Below are 15,743 nucleotides of genomic sequence, written 5' to 3'. Positions count from 1 at the left end.
CCTCTAAATATGAGGGGTGCGTCTTATAAACCGGAAAATGCGGTACTTCATCAATCATTTCACTGTGAAGGAACCACTGCAGGTGCCTTAGCTATTTGGTGGTTTTTATGAAACTGAACCCTTCTTGGGATCAAAGTGAGAATGTGGGCTTTGATTTTGTCTTCTTGTCTAGTGTGGTTAGAAGAGCCATCCCCGCTGTGGACCGGAGCACGAAGCCTTTGCCGCTGCTCAGCCCAGAACCATACTTTCTTGGCACCCAGCGTCTGCGGACTGTAATTGTGCCAGGTGGACTTTTCTCAAAGTTTCTTCACTTGTCTCGACAAAACACTGCGAAGAATATTGAGACATGTGCCATTCTGGCAGGAAAGTTCGTAAGTATTCCTTTAATGTTTACTAAATGTGCTTATCATGCATTCTTCAAATGAGTTAATGATGTGCATTAAGGATTGTATCGGTAGAATGTCCTAATTTTTAAAAATCTAAAATATTTGTTATGGCTGGACTCAAAAAAAAAAATTACCTGTAAACCCAAGGAGGCCATGACTTAAGTTTGTCCTAGGTCTTGAAACTTTACTTTGTTTGCACGGTCTAAGTCCATTGTCACCTTGTACAAATCCTGTGAAGTCGGTGAAGTTATGCTCTGTCATGCACTGTATATCTGTAGCTAAATTTGTGTCAGTCTGACAAACAGTACTAGTATTCCTGAGTAGAACTTCGGCATGCACAACAAGTGCTGCAGATTTTGTGGACAAGAGCTGAAATAGCCCACCTGTTCACTTTTTTTCAATTCTAGAATCGGTTTGGTTTGGTTTATGGGGTTTAATGTCCCAAAGCCACTCGCGCTACGAGAGACGCCAACTCTAGAATTGTTTTGCTGTGAAATTAAGGGCTGTTGCATTAGGCTCTGTGTACAGCAAGTTTTCTCTGTGATTGAGAAGTTGGCTTGATTATTGATTGCAATGAAATATGTGCACGTTAAGTTGTCTTCAAAGTAATTGATGCTTCAGTTCTAATTTTTTATGGTGGAGTGAGGCTTCATTTTATATATATATATATAAAAAAAAAGAAAGCTACATTTGATGGTGTTGTGATACAACATTTCTTTAGCTTTCAGAAAATATAGTACGCTTTAGCTTCACTTCATTTTGTAAAAAAAAAAAAGAAAAAAAAAATCTTTAAATTTGGGACTTTCTAATATCCGAAGTACCGAAGCAGTGGCCTTGGGCTAAAGCATCCGCCTCTCATTCGGGAGGTATCAGGTTCGATCCCCGGTGCTGCTGGATACCCACCGGTTTTTCAATTGGTGCAAGATTTCCCCCGGCCCCGTACTAGGCTCTTCTGGGGTAAAATGCGTGGTAAAGGGGTCATGGACCAAAAAAAAGGGCCACATATGGGCTTCTGCTGCACAGGGCAGACTTGTGGTTGTTCAATGGGCCATCGGCACAGCAGTTTCAGTTAATGTATACTTAACTCAGGTATTCACAACTTCAAACTGCTTTTTCTTCTTTTAAACCTTTTTTCATTTCAGTTTCAGTTAATGTATACTTCACTCAGGTATTCACAACTTCAAACTGCTTTTTCTTCTTTTAAACCTTTTTTCATGGTCATGTTGAGCATTAAGCGTTTTTTTTTCCTCGCCATGGTAGACGCAGGTTTTTGCGCTCTCCAGGAGCGGGCCCTTAAAATGAGGGCTTTCATAGGATTTACCGGCAGTTTTTGTAAAGCACCATTTTTGAAGAGTTAAGTACTTTTGTCTTAGAAACTATGAGGCAAAAGCAAGCAAAGTTCGCACATATTTCAATCAGACCTTTTTATATGACTGCAGCTAGAATCAATAGCCTAAGTCTGTTTGTATTTTTACAATAAAATTCCAAGCAAGCGCCCCCCCCCCCCCCCCCCCCCCCTTTAACTTCAATGCTAATTTCAATTTCCGCGCCGTTGTGGGAAAGCACCCCCAAATCTCTCCTACGCCACACTTATCTTCTCCTGACCTTGGTATGCGCCTCACCTAGACAGCACTGCCAGCCCCATCCATCCACAGAATCCAACCTAATCTCAACTCTCGGGAACATCACAAACAAATACGACAACCTTAGGGGCTGTGTAGGGAAACCACTGCTAACGACTGGCGTCAGATAACCGCTGTGAGTGAGATATTCTATGCGTGCGACCCCAAGAGCTGATGGCGGCTGTCCAGACTGGAGCTGATGACGAAGTAAAAAAAGACAATCTCTAACATGAATAAATAGCATACCGAGAGAAAACAGCGGCGGCAGGCGCCGATTAGTTTGCATCGGCGGCGGCGCAGTGCGAACACACAGCATAGCATCTCGCCGATGTCTCGACACACTTCTCAGCCCGATTGCCTCGATCTGAGATAAAAATTTTAGTCCATATGCACAGCACTCAACGGTCGTCAATTTTTCTGGCGGGAAATTTCGGCCCGTTTTCCAGTAATTCGGCGTGTCGCTCGGAATTTTACGGTATGCATCTCTTATAGTCAGTGTTACTTTGGGACATTAAACCCCATAAAGTATGCCGCATCAATTTGTATTTTTGTATCGGGATACATTTTCTGAGGGCAGTGTTCTACCACTGAGAATAACTATTGCCACGTTTTAACTGTCGTACAAAATATTGGGGCTCTGCATTGATTAGATTTTAAGAAAGAGGCTCACAAATGGAAAAATAGTAATAAGAGAAAAGAAAAGAACACCAGGCAAAATTTGATACAATCGGCCGCCAATTTTTCGGACGTCCGATTTTCCGGACCTGCCTGATTATTTGCACTGTTCTAAGGCGTCATCATGCACTCCATAGAGTCAATGTATAACACAGATAAATTTCGGATGTTTGAAGCTTTTCTTGTTCAATTTTTCGAACTTTTTTTTCTCAATTGCAAGCCAAAAGCTTCAAAAACTCGCCACAACGTCACTGCCTTTTGTTTTTCTGCAACCTCGAACCTGCGTAGCATGCATACCGCATACCCCTATATACTGTCAATAGCAGGCACTGCTAGTTGTGTCCATCGAGCGGTGGAGCTCCGCCCCACAAAAGACAGGCCAGTAAGCGCGAGCGTGCTTTTACCACGTGACCATACATTACGGCTTACATGTAGCTGTGAACGAGAGAGCCAGTGGAGCAAACTCATCTACTTATCGTACGGCACGGTTCTCTGCGGTGGCAGAACCGGCTTGCAGATGGCGGTGTGGGCCTACTGAGAAAAAAAGAAATTTAACCGCTGTACAGTTAACCCCAAAAAGTGCTCTCTGCTAGTTGGCAACAAACACTGGTTTTGTTTCACTTTGCAATGCACACTGTGTGTCCCAATTGAACGTGACCTCAGAGAGAGCTTGCTCTATTCTTTATTTTTGTATTATTTTTTTCAACCGACATGTGGAGCACAGGCTTCCCCCACTCCTGCAAAGGCAGCTGCTATCCCCACTTTTCTTTTTTTCACGTGCGAGAAGAAAAAAAAAGCCGCTGCTTTCGAGACATGTGGGAGCAGCAAGGCTGCGCCTAAACTGATTTGCCGGTGTCCCTGCGTCTCTTTCTGAACATCACATCACTCCGACGGTTGCCACAGTTTTCCTCAATGTCGCTGCTGTGGCGAAGAATAGACCAGCCAGCCGTGAGAATGAGGAGATTCACGTAGGAACAGATTGACCAGATTTTAAAGACTCTTGTTAAAAAAGTGATGTTTTTATTGTGAATTAGTTTTTTCGGACTGCCTGCTTTTTCCGGACGCTTTTTTGTCCCCTTGATGGTTCGAAAAATTGGTCGGCGACTGTATGTAGTTTTGAGCTCTATTGCATGTACCACTTATTTAGGAAATTGCTAGAAAATTTCTTAGCTATTGCTTTTTACAACTACCCTGTAGCCAGTCTTCGAAAACAGGTTTAAAAACTTCACCTTGCCTTAAATTTCATCTGGTAATACACTGCACTTGTACAGGAAGAGCACACAGAAAGTATAACGCATTAATCGATTCTTATATATTTAAGGGGTCCGGGGCATCAGCCCTGAGAAGTTCTTGGGGAGAACAAGGTGTCCACAGACTTAACACAAATGATGGAAAGCGTGGCTTGAACTGCTGCCAGCGCCATGAAGGGATAGCCATAGGGTGCGAGATAATGCTTTATATTATGTTTACAGCGGCTGACGATGGCTGGTGCGCAAATTGCTTTGATGGCTTTTTCAGCTGTGCCAGATTGCCATGTAGACAGTGCGCTCATTACGTAGGCGTTCCTCTGCGTTTTGCTTGCTTATGCGGCCTTGCATGCCCAGACTACGCGTTGCAGTTTTCTCACCACGGGAACCCAAATTTTCATTCTAAGCTGCCACAGCTCATGTGCCTGCAGGGAAGTATGGGGCATAATTTCATGCAACAGTTTTGTTTACCAAACCTTACCAGCTCCTCTAACCCGCTTTTGCCCCGCCACAGTGGTGCAGTGGCTAGGCCACTCGGCTACTGTGGCCAAGGATGCGGGATTGAATCCCAGCCGCTGCGGCCTCTTTTCGGTGGAGGCGAAAAGTGAGGTTCCCGTTAAAGAACCCCAGGTGATCAAAATTTCCGGAGCCCTCCACTGTGGTGTCTCTTGCCTGAGTTGCTTTGGGACGTTAAACCCCACAAGCCAACCAAACCATCTAGCTTGCTTTTGCTTGCTGCTTGTTTTAGTGCTTAGCACTACTAGCCGTAATCACGGATTTCGCCGATGTCTGTCCGAAGCCCCTCTCTCTCTTTCTCTTTGTGAACTTGAAGCGGAGAAAGAGAAGGTGGCGACGCGCGTGTTGCGCGGCTCACCATTGAGGAGGCGGAGCGGCCGCACAGCTGCAGCAGAAGCCTGTCTTCGCTCTGTCCTTCCGTCTCTCTGTGAACTTGAAGAGAAGGAAGGGAAAGTGGCGACGCCCACATCACGCAATTTAACACTGAGGGGGCGGAGCGGCTGTATAGATGTACCCAGTGAGAGAGGGGCGTGTCAGTTGCGGACTTGGCGGTCATCACTGGGCAGCGTTGCACAAGCGTGTGTTACTCTGGAGTGAGCAGTCGTGTGTCACTCGCGCGTCCTCAATTTCGGCATCTTTCCTCGAATCAGTCACTCCTCAGCCTCACGGACAGCAGTCGTGCACGCCCGGTGCTCCCTGAACCTCGGCTCCGAGCCGCTAGCCGGGTCCTGAAGCAGCTTGAGCTTACCTCCGCGCCTAAGCAGTACTACGCACCTACTTCGCATTTGATTGACTATGCAAATCTGCCGTAATTTTTTTTTCCTTCCTTGATTATGACACCATAACCACAACTTCCTGTGGAATTCACTTGGAAGCACACGATACTAGCCATAGCATTTGTTTTCTTAGATCCGCAGCATTTGGCTGAAACCTGCTGCTAAATAAAAATTGGGGATTGTTGGGTTTGTCTCGTTGTGACACGTGCCATGAGGGACAGTGTAGTGAACGATCCTGGATCAGTTTACAGTTAAACCAGGTCAAAACGAAATTGTAGAAAAAGCCACAATTTTTCGTTACGTTCATGGTTTTCGTTATGTGCAGTTTCCCATGGCCGGACATTTTTACACGAGTCAGTATCGGGCTCTGTGCATGGTTTTGAGTGGTATGGCACCCTTTGCCTTGCAGTCCAGGAACCAGCTGAACATCAGCCACCTCCTGGTGCCCAAGCAGTCGGGCACAGCAGACTCTTGCTTCACAGAGAGTGAGGAGGAAGTGCTCGAGTACCAGGACCAACTGGGCCTTGACACAGTTGGCTGGGTGCATGTACGTGCTTCAGCTTCATTCTTCAAGATCTTTCATTGCTGTTTACTGAGTAACAACTGAAGGCAGTAATGTACCTTACAAACACAGATTGGCTTCATGAGAAGCCCTAGTCGTGTATTCTAGCTTGGGTGGTATTCTGTGAAGTCTGTTCAGCCATTTTCTGAATTTTCAAAGGGAAATGATACAAAAACGCGAGACAGCATTGCAAAACACAATATATATTGTATTGTATTGATGTCTTCATAGCGCTGCAGGTAGGTGGTGCATAACCTCATGTCAGTATGTGCCTTCAGAGCAGAAAATGGCAGCAGAGAAGAAGCGGGGGCATGTGAGAAGACATGGGACAGCCGCTGAACTACCAAGTGATTAAGAAGCAGGCCACATTTTATGCAAAGAGGACATCGTCTAGAAGAGCAAAATACCCATTACACTGGAGATGAGATAGAAGCAACCAGCTCGAGGGCGTGCCTCCAAAAGCAGGAAAAACAACCGAATTGCAGGCAGAAAAAAACAAAAAAAAACCATGGCATAGCTAAAGCAGAGGCAGAGACAATAAAACCACTTAACTAAACCATAGCAAGGAACAAAAACAGAAAAGAAAACCATCAAGCAACGGCCTAGTCGTTAAGAAACACAGCGGCAGTGCCAGTTGTAAAGGGATTTAAAATAAAACTTCAAAAAATATATATTAACAGTTGGCTGCTGTCACCCAAAGATGCACTTTCTTTCCTTGGGTAAGGAAACTGATGGCACACTAATGCCCCATTCACCACCTCTAGAATAAAGACATTCTTCGATCACCTGCCTCTGGCGCTTGTCTATTGCACGTGCCCTTATCTATGACTCATGGAGCAGAAGTTCACATTGAAAATCACATTCTCGACCACGCGTAGGATTGCAGCCACATTTCTTGCTTTTCTTGCAGTGGTCTGCAAGATAGCCGTCTACGTTAGGAGTGGCATCTGTAGCCCGTGTTTACTTGCATAAATATAGCAGTTGCACAAGACAGAAACCAAATTTGAATCGTAGTTACCTAAAACAAGTAACTGACACAGAAATGGGCAATGAGAGCAGGATGGAAGCTGTTTGAGTGTTTTTCTTTTATTATTATTAACTAACTTACACCATGTATTCAATAGTAGCCACTCAATTACCGGACAGCATCCTCGGAGACATGCCGTCACCAACAACTGATACAGTAAAGACACCGATATAATGGTACTAATGTACTGGTCTACGTGACACTACTTTTGACGGATTCTACTGTATTGCTCCTGCCCGCTGTTTGCTGTGCACGTGAACCACACGTGTCACAGTTCCTGGCAAATGTGGCACTGTGTTGTAGCAGTAGCATGGTGGCAGGAGGCTAAAGTGTTGAACATTTCACAAGAGCTTTGTGAACTGGAACATTGGCGGCTTCAGCATGCTACATGGTCTGCATGATACTTTTCTGGAAAGTATCACAGTGGCTTTTGCAAGCAGCAGATCTTCAACTCTTACACCAGTGGCAACTTTGGATAATTGCGTTGCATTTAGCACCATATTTGGGAAGAGGGCACAACTGTGTGACTTTCTTTGTGCGGAATTTTTGCAGTTAGCTGCACATTTTAGTAAGCACCTAGAATATTCACCACAGCAGTGTTAGGAAATAAATTTATATAAACTTCAACAGGTGGCAGCTAGTATGTACGGAAATATGCAGTGTCCTAGGGCGCAAAATATTTGCAACTACCTTTTTTTTTTTTTTTTTTCTTGTATATAGAGGCGCGTGGGGTAAGCGAGGTGTTCCTAAAATGGCAAGCATGAAAAAATGGGCTCTGCTTGTTCGTTGACATCTGTTGAGTAGTATCAGCAGTTGTGTGACCCAAGAATTGTGCGAGCAACAGCGCATTGTTGGCGAGAAAGAAGGATTTCTGGAAAGAGTAAATGTAACGAATTGTAGACTCCAAGGTTGCATTTGGTCATAGTGCTTTCTTTTTTTTTTTTTTGACTCATCTTAAGCCGAGCATTGTATGTGAAATGCATGCGTTTCTGGTTCCTTCCCGTTTTGTTACTGGTAGTAGTGTCTTTTTATTCTGTGGTCTATTCCATGGTTATACAAGTTAACATGTGCATACCATACCCTCAGCGATTATCTCTGTGTATACTGGTGCATTTTTTGTAGTGGGCCCAGCCCGGTAGAATTGGATGGCTGAATTCACTCAGGTTTGTGAGAAATTGGGATTGCCAAAATTCATATGAATGTGTGTGTTGAAGCTGCACAAATACTGTGGAATTTTGTTAGTGTAGTAAACACTAGCTTGTTGCACAATGTTTTTGAAAGTGCTGATTGCTTGGTCAGCTAGAAAGCTTTCAGCATAATGTTATTCCTCATTGTGTGAAAATAAATATGTTCATTTTATTTTTTTCTTGAATAAATTACTCATCCAGCTCTTTCTGAGAGCTTGCATGCTAGAGCATATTATCTGTGTGCATAAACTATGCGCTCGTTTTTCAGTTGAGCCACGTTGCTGTTGTTGCTGTAGCCAGTGGCGGTGAACTCTTTTATTGCGCCCAAAAACAGGGGACCAGTCAAAGGTGTAACCGAGCAAAGTAGAGTCTCGGTCCAGAGGGAATTACCTTTCTTCTAAGAAATTCTCTTTGGCTCATAAGAATAGTGCTTTGTAACTGCACATAACATACATAGAAGCATCTGTGAAATTCTTTGCCAATGTATCGCAGAAATGCTTAAATAGCTGCGCTCAAATTTTGCATTAGGGACTATCGTAATTGGCCCTCAGAATTTTATTTTGTTCTTTCCCGGGTCAATATCTGTTAATAATTTGGTGCGTTAACTTCAGTACTCAGATTGCAGAGAAGTATCTATGCTAGCTTGGCCAACTTGAATGTCACATTCCTCTTGTCACTGATTGAGGCTCATGAGGTTTCGTGAGGCACCAAGTTGAACTAATAAGGTTTGTATGCTTTGCACACATAGGTAACGAACAGAAATATAAATGCTGTAGGGACCACTGACCCAAGTTTGCATTGCTTGCCTAGTCATGATGCTGCCAGTGTAAGCAACCTTTAATCGTGGTAGTTTTAGCATTTTTAATGAGTGAGTCTCTGTGCATCTGTCACTGAGTCCATTTGTCCATATCAAACAGCGCGAAAAAGACGGGACTATGGAAGAACGACATAGTCATGTCTGTTTCAGTTATTCATCGTCCATTCGTTTCTTTTCGCTTTGTTTCAGACCCATCCTACACAGACTGCGTTCATGTCCAGTGTAGACCTCCACACGCATTGTAGTTACCAGCTTATGCTACCCGAAGCTGTGGCGATTGTGTGCTCCCCAAAGTACGATGAGTGAGTGCCAAATTTTTCCAGTGTTTCTTTATTATTTGTGTGTACTGTTCCCCCCTTTTTATCAGAGAGCCTGATGAGAACTCAGCACAGTGTGTGTGAAACTTCGAGTGCTTTTATGCTTGGAATATAGGCCGCTCAAATGGCATAGACAGTGTCGTCATGTCACACATTTTGAGACTATGATTTGTTATTTCATGGGGTGTTTTCTCAAACTTGATCTTGCAGAACTGCCAGATTCCTCTCAAACTTGATCTTGCAGAACTGCCAAGTTCCCGGTAGTGTTATTCGGTGCCCTTTAGAGCATAAGCCCATGCATGTCTATATCTTCTCTTTGTCCACTTTTTATTTGGGATAAATCATTCTGTAGTTGCTTGCCAGAGGCTGTTTCACTACACAGCAGCAGTTAATTGAATTTGGGCATTTTTGTAGGGGGCGAGGTGTCTGCATGGTCTTCTATTTTACATGCCTTTCTTTGTTGCATTTGAATGTCAGTCATAAATGCCATGTACTGCACATTATGCATCCACCTCTGTAAATCACTATAGTTGCATGTGCATTCACTCGTGTGCATTTACATTCCCTGCGAATGCTGATTTTGCCATTTTATTTTAGGTTTATGACATTATGGGAGGGCAATCTACTTTCAGTGAAATTTTTCATTTCTCAAAAGATTTACACAATATTTTGCACATACAGTGGAACCTCGATTATACGACTTTGAAGGGACCACGCTAAACCGTCGTATAATCCGGGCGTCGTATAATCGAAAAATGTCAACAATTATTTTTAAAATGTCAACACTCGAGCGTTTGTTTGGAGGAACTGTGAGCAACCCTTTATTCTCCCCTCTGAAAGAAATCCTTTATTTTTTTCTGGACATTTGCCCAGCCACAACGCATTAGTTTTATTTCAAGATTTGCGACATCTGACAGCAGGTCTTCGTCGTGAGCGCAAACAAACCGCCGAATGTTGTCGACGCTGCGCAACACATCTGCGTAGGTTGGAACAGACACGCTGGCTTCCGTAGAGTCGTCCGCGTCCTCCTCGTCGGAGGTACCTGCAGCGTCAGCACACACACTGTCGACGATTTCGTCCAGCGACACTGCGCTACACACAGCGACATCGTCGTCGGCACCAACGTAATCAGCAAAGGTCACTGGCAGCTGTAGAGCGCCAAACTCGGGCTCTTCATCGACCGACGCGGCAGCTTCAATGGTAGAGGAGGCATCGCATCTCTTGAATCCACAGTGCCGAAAGGAACTCGCAATCGTGTCTGAGGAGATCGCGTCCCAAGCACTAGCTATGTAGTGCATAGCATCCAGGACAGATAGCTTCCGGTCTGCCTGGCTCCGTTCCACGCCCGCCAGCCGACGCTGCACCAAAAACTTGCGGTACTTCTGCTTCACGCACTTATGATTCCGGCGTCAAGTGGCTGCAGCTGTCTGGTGCAATTTGGCGGCAAGAACATTACTTCTACATTCCTCAACTGCGCAGTGTCCAATGGATGGCACCACGCATTGTCCAGCACAAGAAGAATCTTCCTGCTCCTGGCGCCCATCCTCGAATCGAGCTGCTGCAGAAATGAAGAAAATATAGCAGAAGTCATCCAAGCCTTTCGGCTGAAATTGTATTGTCACGGCAGCCTGTTCAAATTCTTGCAGCACCGCGGCTTCTCAAATTTTCCAATTACAAGGGGAGCGAGTTTTTCTGAACCGTCTTCATTGGGGCAGAACAGCACGGTGAGGCGCTCTTTGCTCCTCTTGCCGCCGTGGCAGGTCTCTCCTTTAAATGTCAATGTCTGATCGGGCTGCAGGTTATAGAAAAAACCAGTTTCGTCTGCGTTAAATACGTCGGACAGCTTGTACTTTCGTATCGATTCCAGCAACGATGCAGTCCACTCTGCAACGGTGGAGGGGCTGACCAAAGCGCTTTCTCAACAGCAACGGCTGTAAACGATCCCATTACGTTTCTTAAAACGTTCTAACCAGCCATTCGACGCGCTGAAATCATCCTTGTTGAAGCGCAACGCAACTGCCTACGTCTTTTCTTTCAAGATTGCGCCATCCACGGCAATCCCCGAACTGCGTGCCTGGCGCAACCACTCAACGAGGGCGTTCTTCATGGCAACAAACTTTCTGTCCTTCGCAGCTTTTTTCTTGAGGCCGAACTTGCTTGCGTTGTGCAGAATGGTGTCCTTCTTGGCAAGGATGGTTTTCAAAGACTACTCGAGAATATTGAGGTCACAGGCAATGCTGGCGTTCGTAGCTCCCTTCCGCTTCTCGGCTTCTTCTATTATTCGAAGTTTTTCTTCAAGTTCAGTGGCTTTCGACTCCGCAACATCGTGAGCTGCACCGGTCGCAGTCGAAAATACGGCAAATATACCACGCAGACCAAGAAAGAAAACACGTTACCGGACCGGAACACTGTGCAGCACAAAAGAGAAGCAGCGGCCCACGCCGGATAAAGCAAGTGGTGGCGCATTCAGTGCATGTGTCAGTTTCGTTCCTGATAATAAAGTCTGTTTCGCATTTAATTTTTACTATTTGTAATATAATTTACTAAGGCGGTGATAAATGTCCTTGCAGGATACATTTTTGACATCACAGATTTGATCCCTTTTTTTTTTTTCTCGTAGCTGAAATACAGTAGTACAACATCCTTGCCGCCAGAGGCCTTGCCCTTAAAAAAAAAAAAAAGAAAAGAAAAAAGGAAAAAAAAAGGGCACGCTGCGCGGCAGCGGCTGCCGCTGTTGTTGGCGGGAGCCGCCTCAGGCCGCCTTTCCGAGCGCCTTTGCTTCCTTTGGGAGATTACATACTTCCCATTCATTATCAGCCCATTCATTATCAACAATGTGCCTACGGGACAGCCTGCGTCTGCTTAGCTTTTTTTTTCTTTTTCTGCGCTGTACCAGGGCCGTCGTACAAAGCGAGGTCGGCATAAAATTGCGTCGTATAACCAAGGATTTTAATACATTGTCTCTGTGGGAGTTTTGCCGGCACCAAACCGATTCGGCGTAAAATGTGGGTCGTCGCGTAACCGAGGGACGTATAATCGAGGTTCCACTGTATTAGAAGTAATATTAAACAATTCTCACAAAATTTTAATCTTTGTAACTCGAGACTTCTTTTTATGCAGTGCAGTCTACTTATAACGATATTGAGAAAACTGGAAAATCTGATCATTATAACCAATTATTGTTTTATCTAGACCAGCGGGAATAAAAGAAAAAACAATTACAAGATCACGTCCACATATTTTTCCATGCATGCAGGCTTGCCTACTTAACAGCGATGGATGAATCAGGTTGAACAGCATGAATCATTGTAAATAGCACTGAACACTTTACTGTAAAACCTCGTTAAGCCGTAGTTGACCAGAACTCGGAAAAAGTACGCACTAAACGGTACTACGGCTTAACAGGAGTAGCGTAAAATTACCCACTTACCTGCCAAAAAACAAGCAGAAACGGGCAGTAGGTTGGAAAAAAAAAAATGCAGTGCAGCCTTTATTTTGCACTGCAAAAGTCTGTAATCTTAGTCTGACGCCGCGGTGCTCTAGCAGCGACAACAGCAGCTTCAAACTCATTCAGGCCGCGAGCCAGCTTTTCAGCCAGTCCCCTTTTTTTTGGCGGACAGTCGCATGACGCTCACAGCGCTCACAACTTCTGCCACTGTTGGGCCCGGGTCTTCCACACTTTCTGTGTCGTCGTCGTCATCACTGTCAGTTGGAGCCACTTCCGCCACCACTGAGGCAACGATGGCTTCATCCGACATGTCTGGCGAAGTTTAGTCTTCGTTGTCGACGTCCCTGAATTCAGAGAAGGTAATGCCTTCTGAAGAACCTTCCCTCTCAAGTTCTTCAATCAGCAGGTTCTCACATGTTTGGTCCGGGACGCCGGCGATGTCGCTTGTGTCGTCTACCCGCGCACACTTCACGAAAACCTGCGTGCTTAAAACAGATCAGCACGATAGCAGACTCGACCTGCCGCCATGAGTAGGTGAATCGCACCCAGCAGGTCAATGGCGCACACCTTGCTGCATTCCAGTGCGAGCAGCATCCTGCGCAGTAGGTTCTTCCTGTAGAGCTGCTTGACAGCTCTAATGATTCCCTGGTCCAAGGGCTGGGCAATTGCTGTGGTATCGCAATGTGCGCCGATGCGTTGTCAAGGATAACAACAGCATTTTTTCGCCTCAAAATGGCGGTCAATGAAGTGCACATACTCTTCAAAAAGCTTCCCAGTCGTCCATGCCTTGGTGTTATTCCTATAAAGGACTCCTGATGGCAGTGGGGCGCCTTTAAAGCACCTTGGCTTGGCTGACTTGCCAATGACGAGAAGTGGCAACTTCTCGCTTCCAGACATATAGCATGCGAATGCAACTGAAATGCGGTCCTTGGCATGCTTTCCGCCGGTGCACGGTTCTCCCTTGAACGCAAGCGTTCTATTTGGCAGTAACTTGAAGAAAAGCGGGGACTCATTTAGGTTAGATATGTCGTCAGGCGCATAGTTTTCCAAAATTTGTCCAAGCTGGCCATTCCTCCAATCTTCTGCGCCTTTAATGTCAGCCGCAGCGCCTTCTCCAGCTACGGTCTTCGTGCTTATTCCGTGCCTTGCTTTGAATCTGGCTAGCCAGCCATTGCTGCACACGAAGTTGTCATGGTTGAGCTGCGAGGCGAAAACTTGGGCTTTCTCAACGAGGAGACGTCCGCTAATTGGTAGGTTTTTCGACCGAGCTGTTTTCAGCCATCGCTCCAGTGCCTCCTCCTCATCCGGAAATGTTGATCCTCGTACTCGACATCTCTTCGCAGTCGTGGCAGCACTGCCGAGTAGCTTTTCTCTGGCATTCCAAATGCCACACACAGTAGTTAGCGGCAAGTCTCTCTCAAGTGTCAGCACAGATTTTTTTGCCTCTCTCTCGATGGCACGGACAATCTCCACCTTGTCATTTATACTAAGCACCTGATGTTTCTGTCCAAGCTTCGGCATGATGCAGACGGATGGAAAACTCTCGACGCACACCGCTCATTCACCTCGTCACACGTGTGAAAGAAAGTGAACCAAGGCCTAGGCGTGCAAGGACACGGAGCAAGAAGTGGTGGTCGCTCGGACTAGTCCAAAATAGGGCCCTCTAGGGGGAGGATGGAGTATGTGGGGGAGGTGGTGAAGGGCGGCTGATTCTGGCCCTGATGGGGCTAGGTAGGTCACCGCCGCCTGCGGCGGGGGCTAGCCTGCCACCGAATTTTGTCTGTTGTGGGCCGTCATTGCTCCCGCCACTGCTTCGGTGGTGGACGACAGTTGTTGCAGCGCGCGTCTTTCTCTCCCTCTTCTTTTTCTTTCTTTTTTATTTTCTTTTCTGTCTGCACGAGGTAGTGGAGGTGGCTCAGCTACAGAGCCAGTGGCAGGCCCGTGCATTTTCTTTTTCTTCCTACAGCTGTAACAACAACGGAGTATGTGGATGACTCCGTGATCGGCTCCGGCGGCACGGCGCTCAGAGACTACAGTTTACGGCTTGGATTGGCGTGCTCGCCGCAAGATGGCGCTAGTTGTATTATCATCATCATAGCAGCTGCATTTGGTAAACTTGGCTCCGATTTGTCATTGGCTATGTAGCTTGCTATCGCATTGGTCGCATTTATAGAGGTTTGTCACAACGCTAGTCAAACAGTCCTCTTTTGTGAGGCGGTACTACCACTGTGAATTGTACGACGAAAAGTGAAAATGGTACATGCTAACCGGTACGTCCACGATAAGCTGGTATGGTTTATGCGGATGCGAAATGCATTACATTGAATAGGTGCCGAGTCGGCGACTTGACCTTACTACTTTTGAAGCGAAACTACTGTTAAAGTGGGTACATTTTAACGAGTATTACAGACTATGTAGATAACCATAAAATAACTTAAGCATGCTTAAAAATGTCAGAACTTCGCACTCATTTGAGTGGCAGCTGAAGCTTGACAATCGCCATGAGCGTCCCTTCCAGTTGCGCGTACGCTGGCGGCAGTCCTTTTGCGTGTGCGAAACTGACCAGCGACTGGATGAACTGTAGGGCATCCCCAGCCTTGATAATTGTTAAATTCTTAGATTGTGAATGCCTGTATTTTTTTTTGTGAGGCTTCCAGCCTTAAAACCCTACCGGAAATCCAGATGAATCTGCTGTTTCATCTCTGAAGCTATTGCAGTCTTCTTGATCGGCGCCATCTTCCATGGACACACAATCGGGCAGTGGTGTTACGGCTGAACCATTTGTGTGGCGATTGCGGTGATGATAGTGCTCATTTCCTAACCGCACGCAACGCCACCTTCGTGAATTTCTCTACACCGGTCTATTTTCGGCACTTCTGCTTAGTTTTCACGTCATTTTCTTCATAGTGTGTCTGATGTTTTATCAAGCATTCAGTCAAATTTCAGAGTAAACATCTTCCGGGCAGCCAAGAAGCTATCGCTGCATCTGATATGCTGCTGATAATCTGTCATTATTACAGTCAACGACCGATTTTTCGTACTCTCAATGGACCACGTAAATGTCCGAAAAATTGTGCAGTTCGAAAAAACAAATATGCACCAAAAAAGCTCAATTTATTGCCTATTATTCACTTTGTGGCCGGAAAAAGTCATGAATGCTTTT

General features: G+C 45.6%; 1 protein-coding gene across 3 annotated transcripts in view; it reads left to right on the top strand.

Moving 5' to 3' along the window:
• LOC146201593 (STAM-binding protein) overlaps positions 1-15,743 on the top strand; it is a 55,565-nt gene that overhangs the window by 21,515 nt on the left and 18,307 nt on the right. For all 3 annotated transcript variants that reach the window (XM_084587707.1, XM_084587706.1, XM_084587705.1), the window contains 3 exons: positions 173-371; positions 5,632-5,769; positions 9,005-9,117. In XM_084587707.1, the coding sequence (XP_084443833.1) occupies positions 173-371; positions 5,632-5,769; positions 9,005-9,117 (450 nt within the window). The remainder of the gene's footprint in view (positions 1-172; positions 372-5,631; positions 5,770-9,004; positions 9,118-15,743) is intronic.

This window comes from Amblyomma maculatum, chromosome 1 (assembly GCF_055883805.1).
Source record: "Amblyomma maculatum isolate TAMU_Amacu chromosome 1, ASM5588380v1, whole genome shotgun sequence".
In the NCBI taxonomy this organism is placed as follows: Eukaryota; Metazoa; Arthropoda; class Arachnida; order Ixodida; family Ixodidae; genus Amblyomma; species Amblyomma maculatum.
Note: the sequence above shows the minus strand (reverse complement) of the source record. Positions and strands in the feature narration are given on the sequence as shown.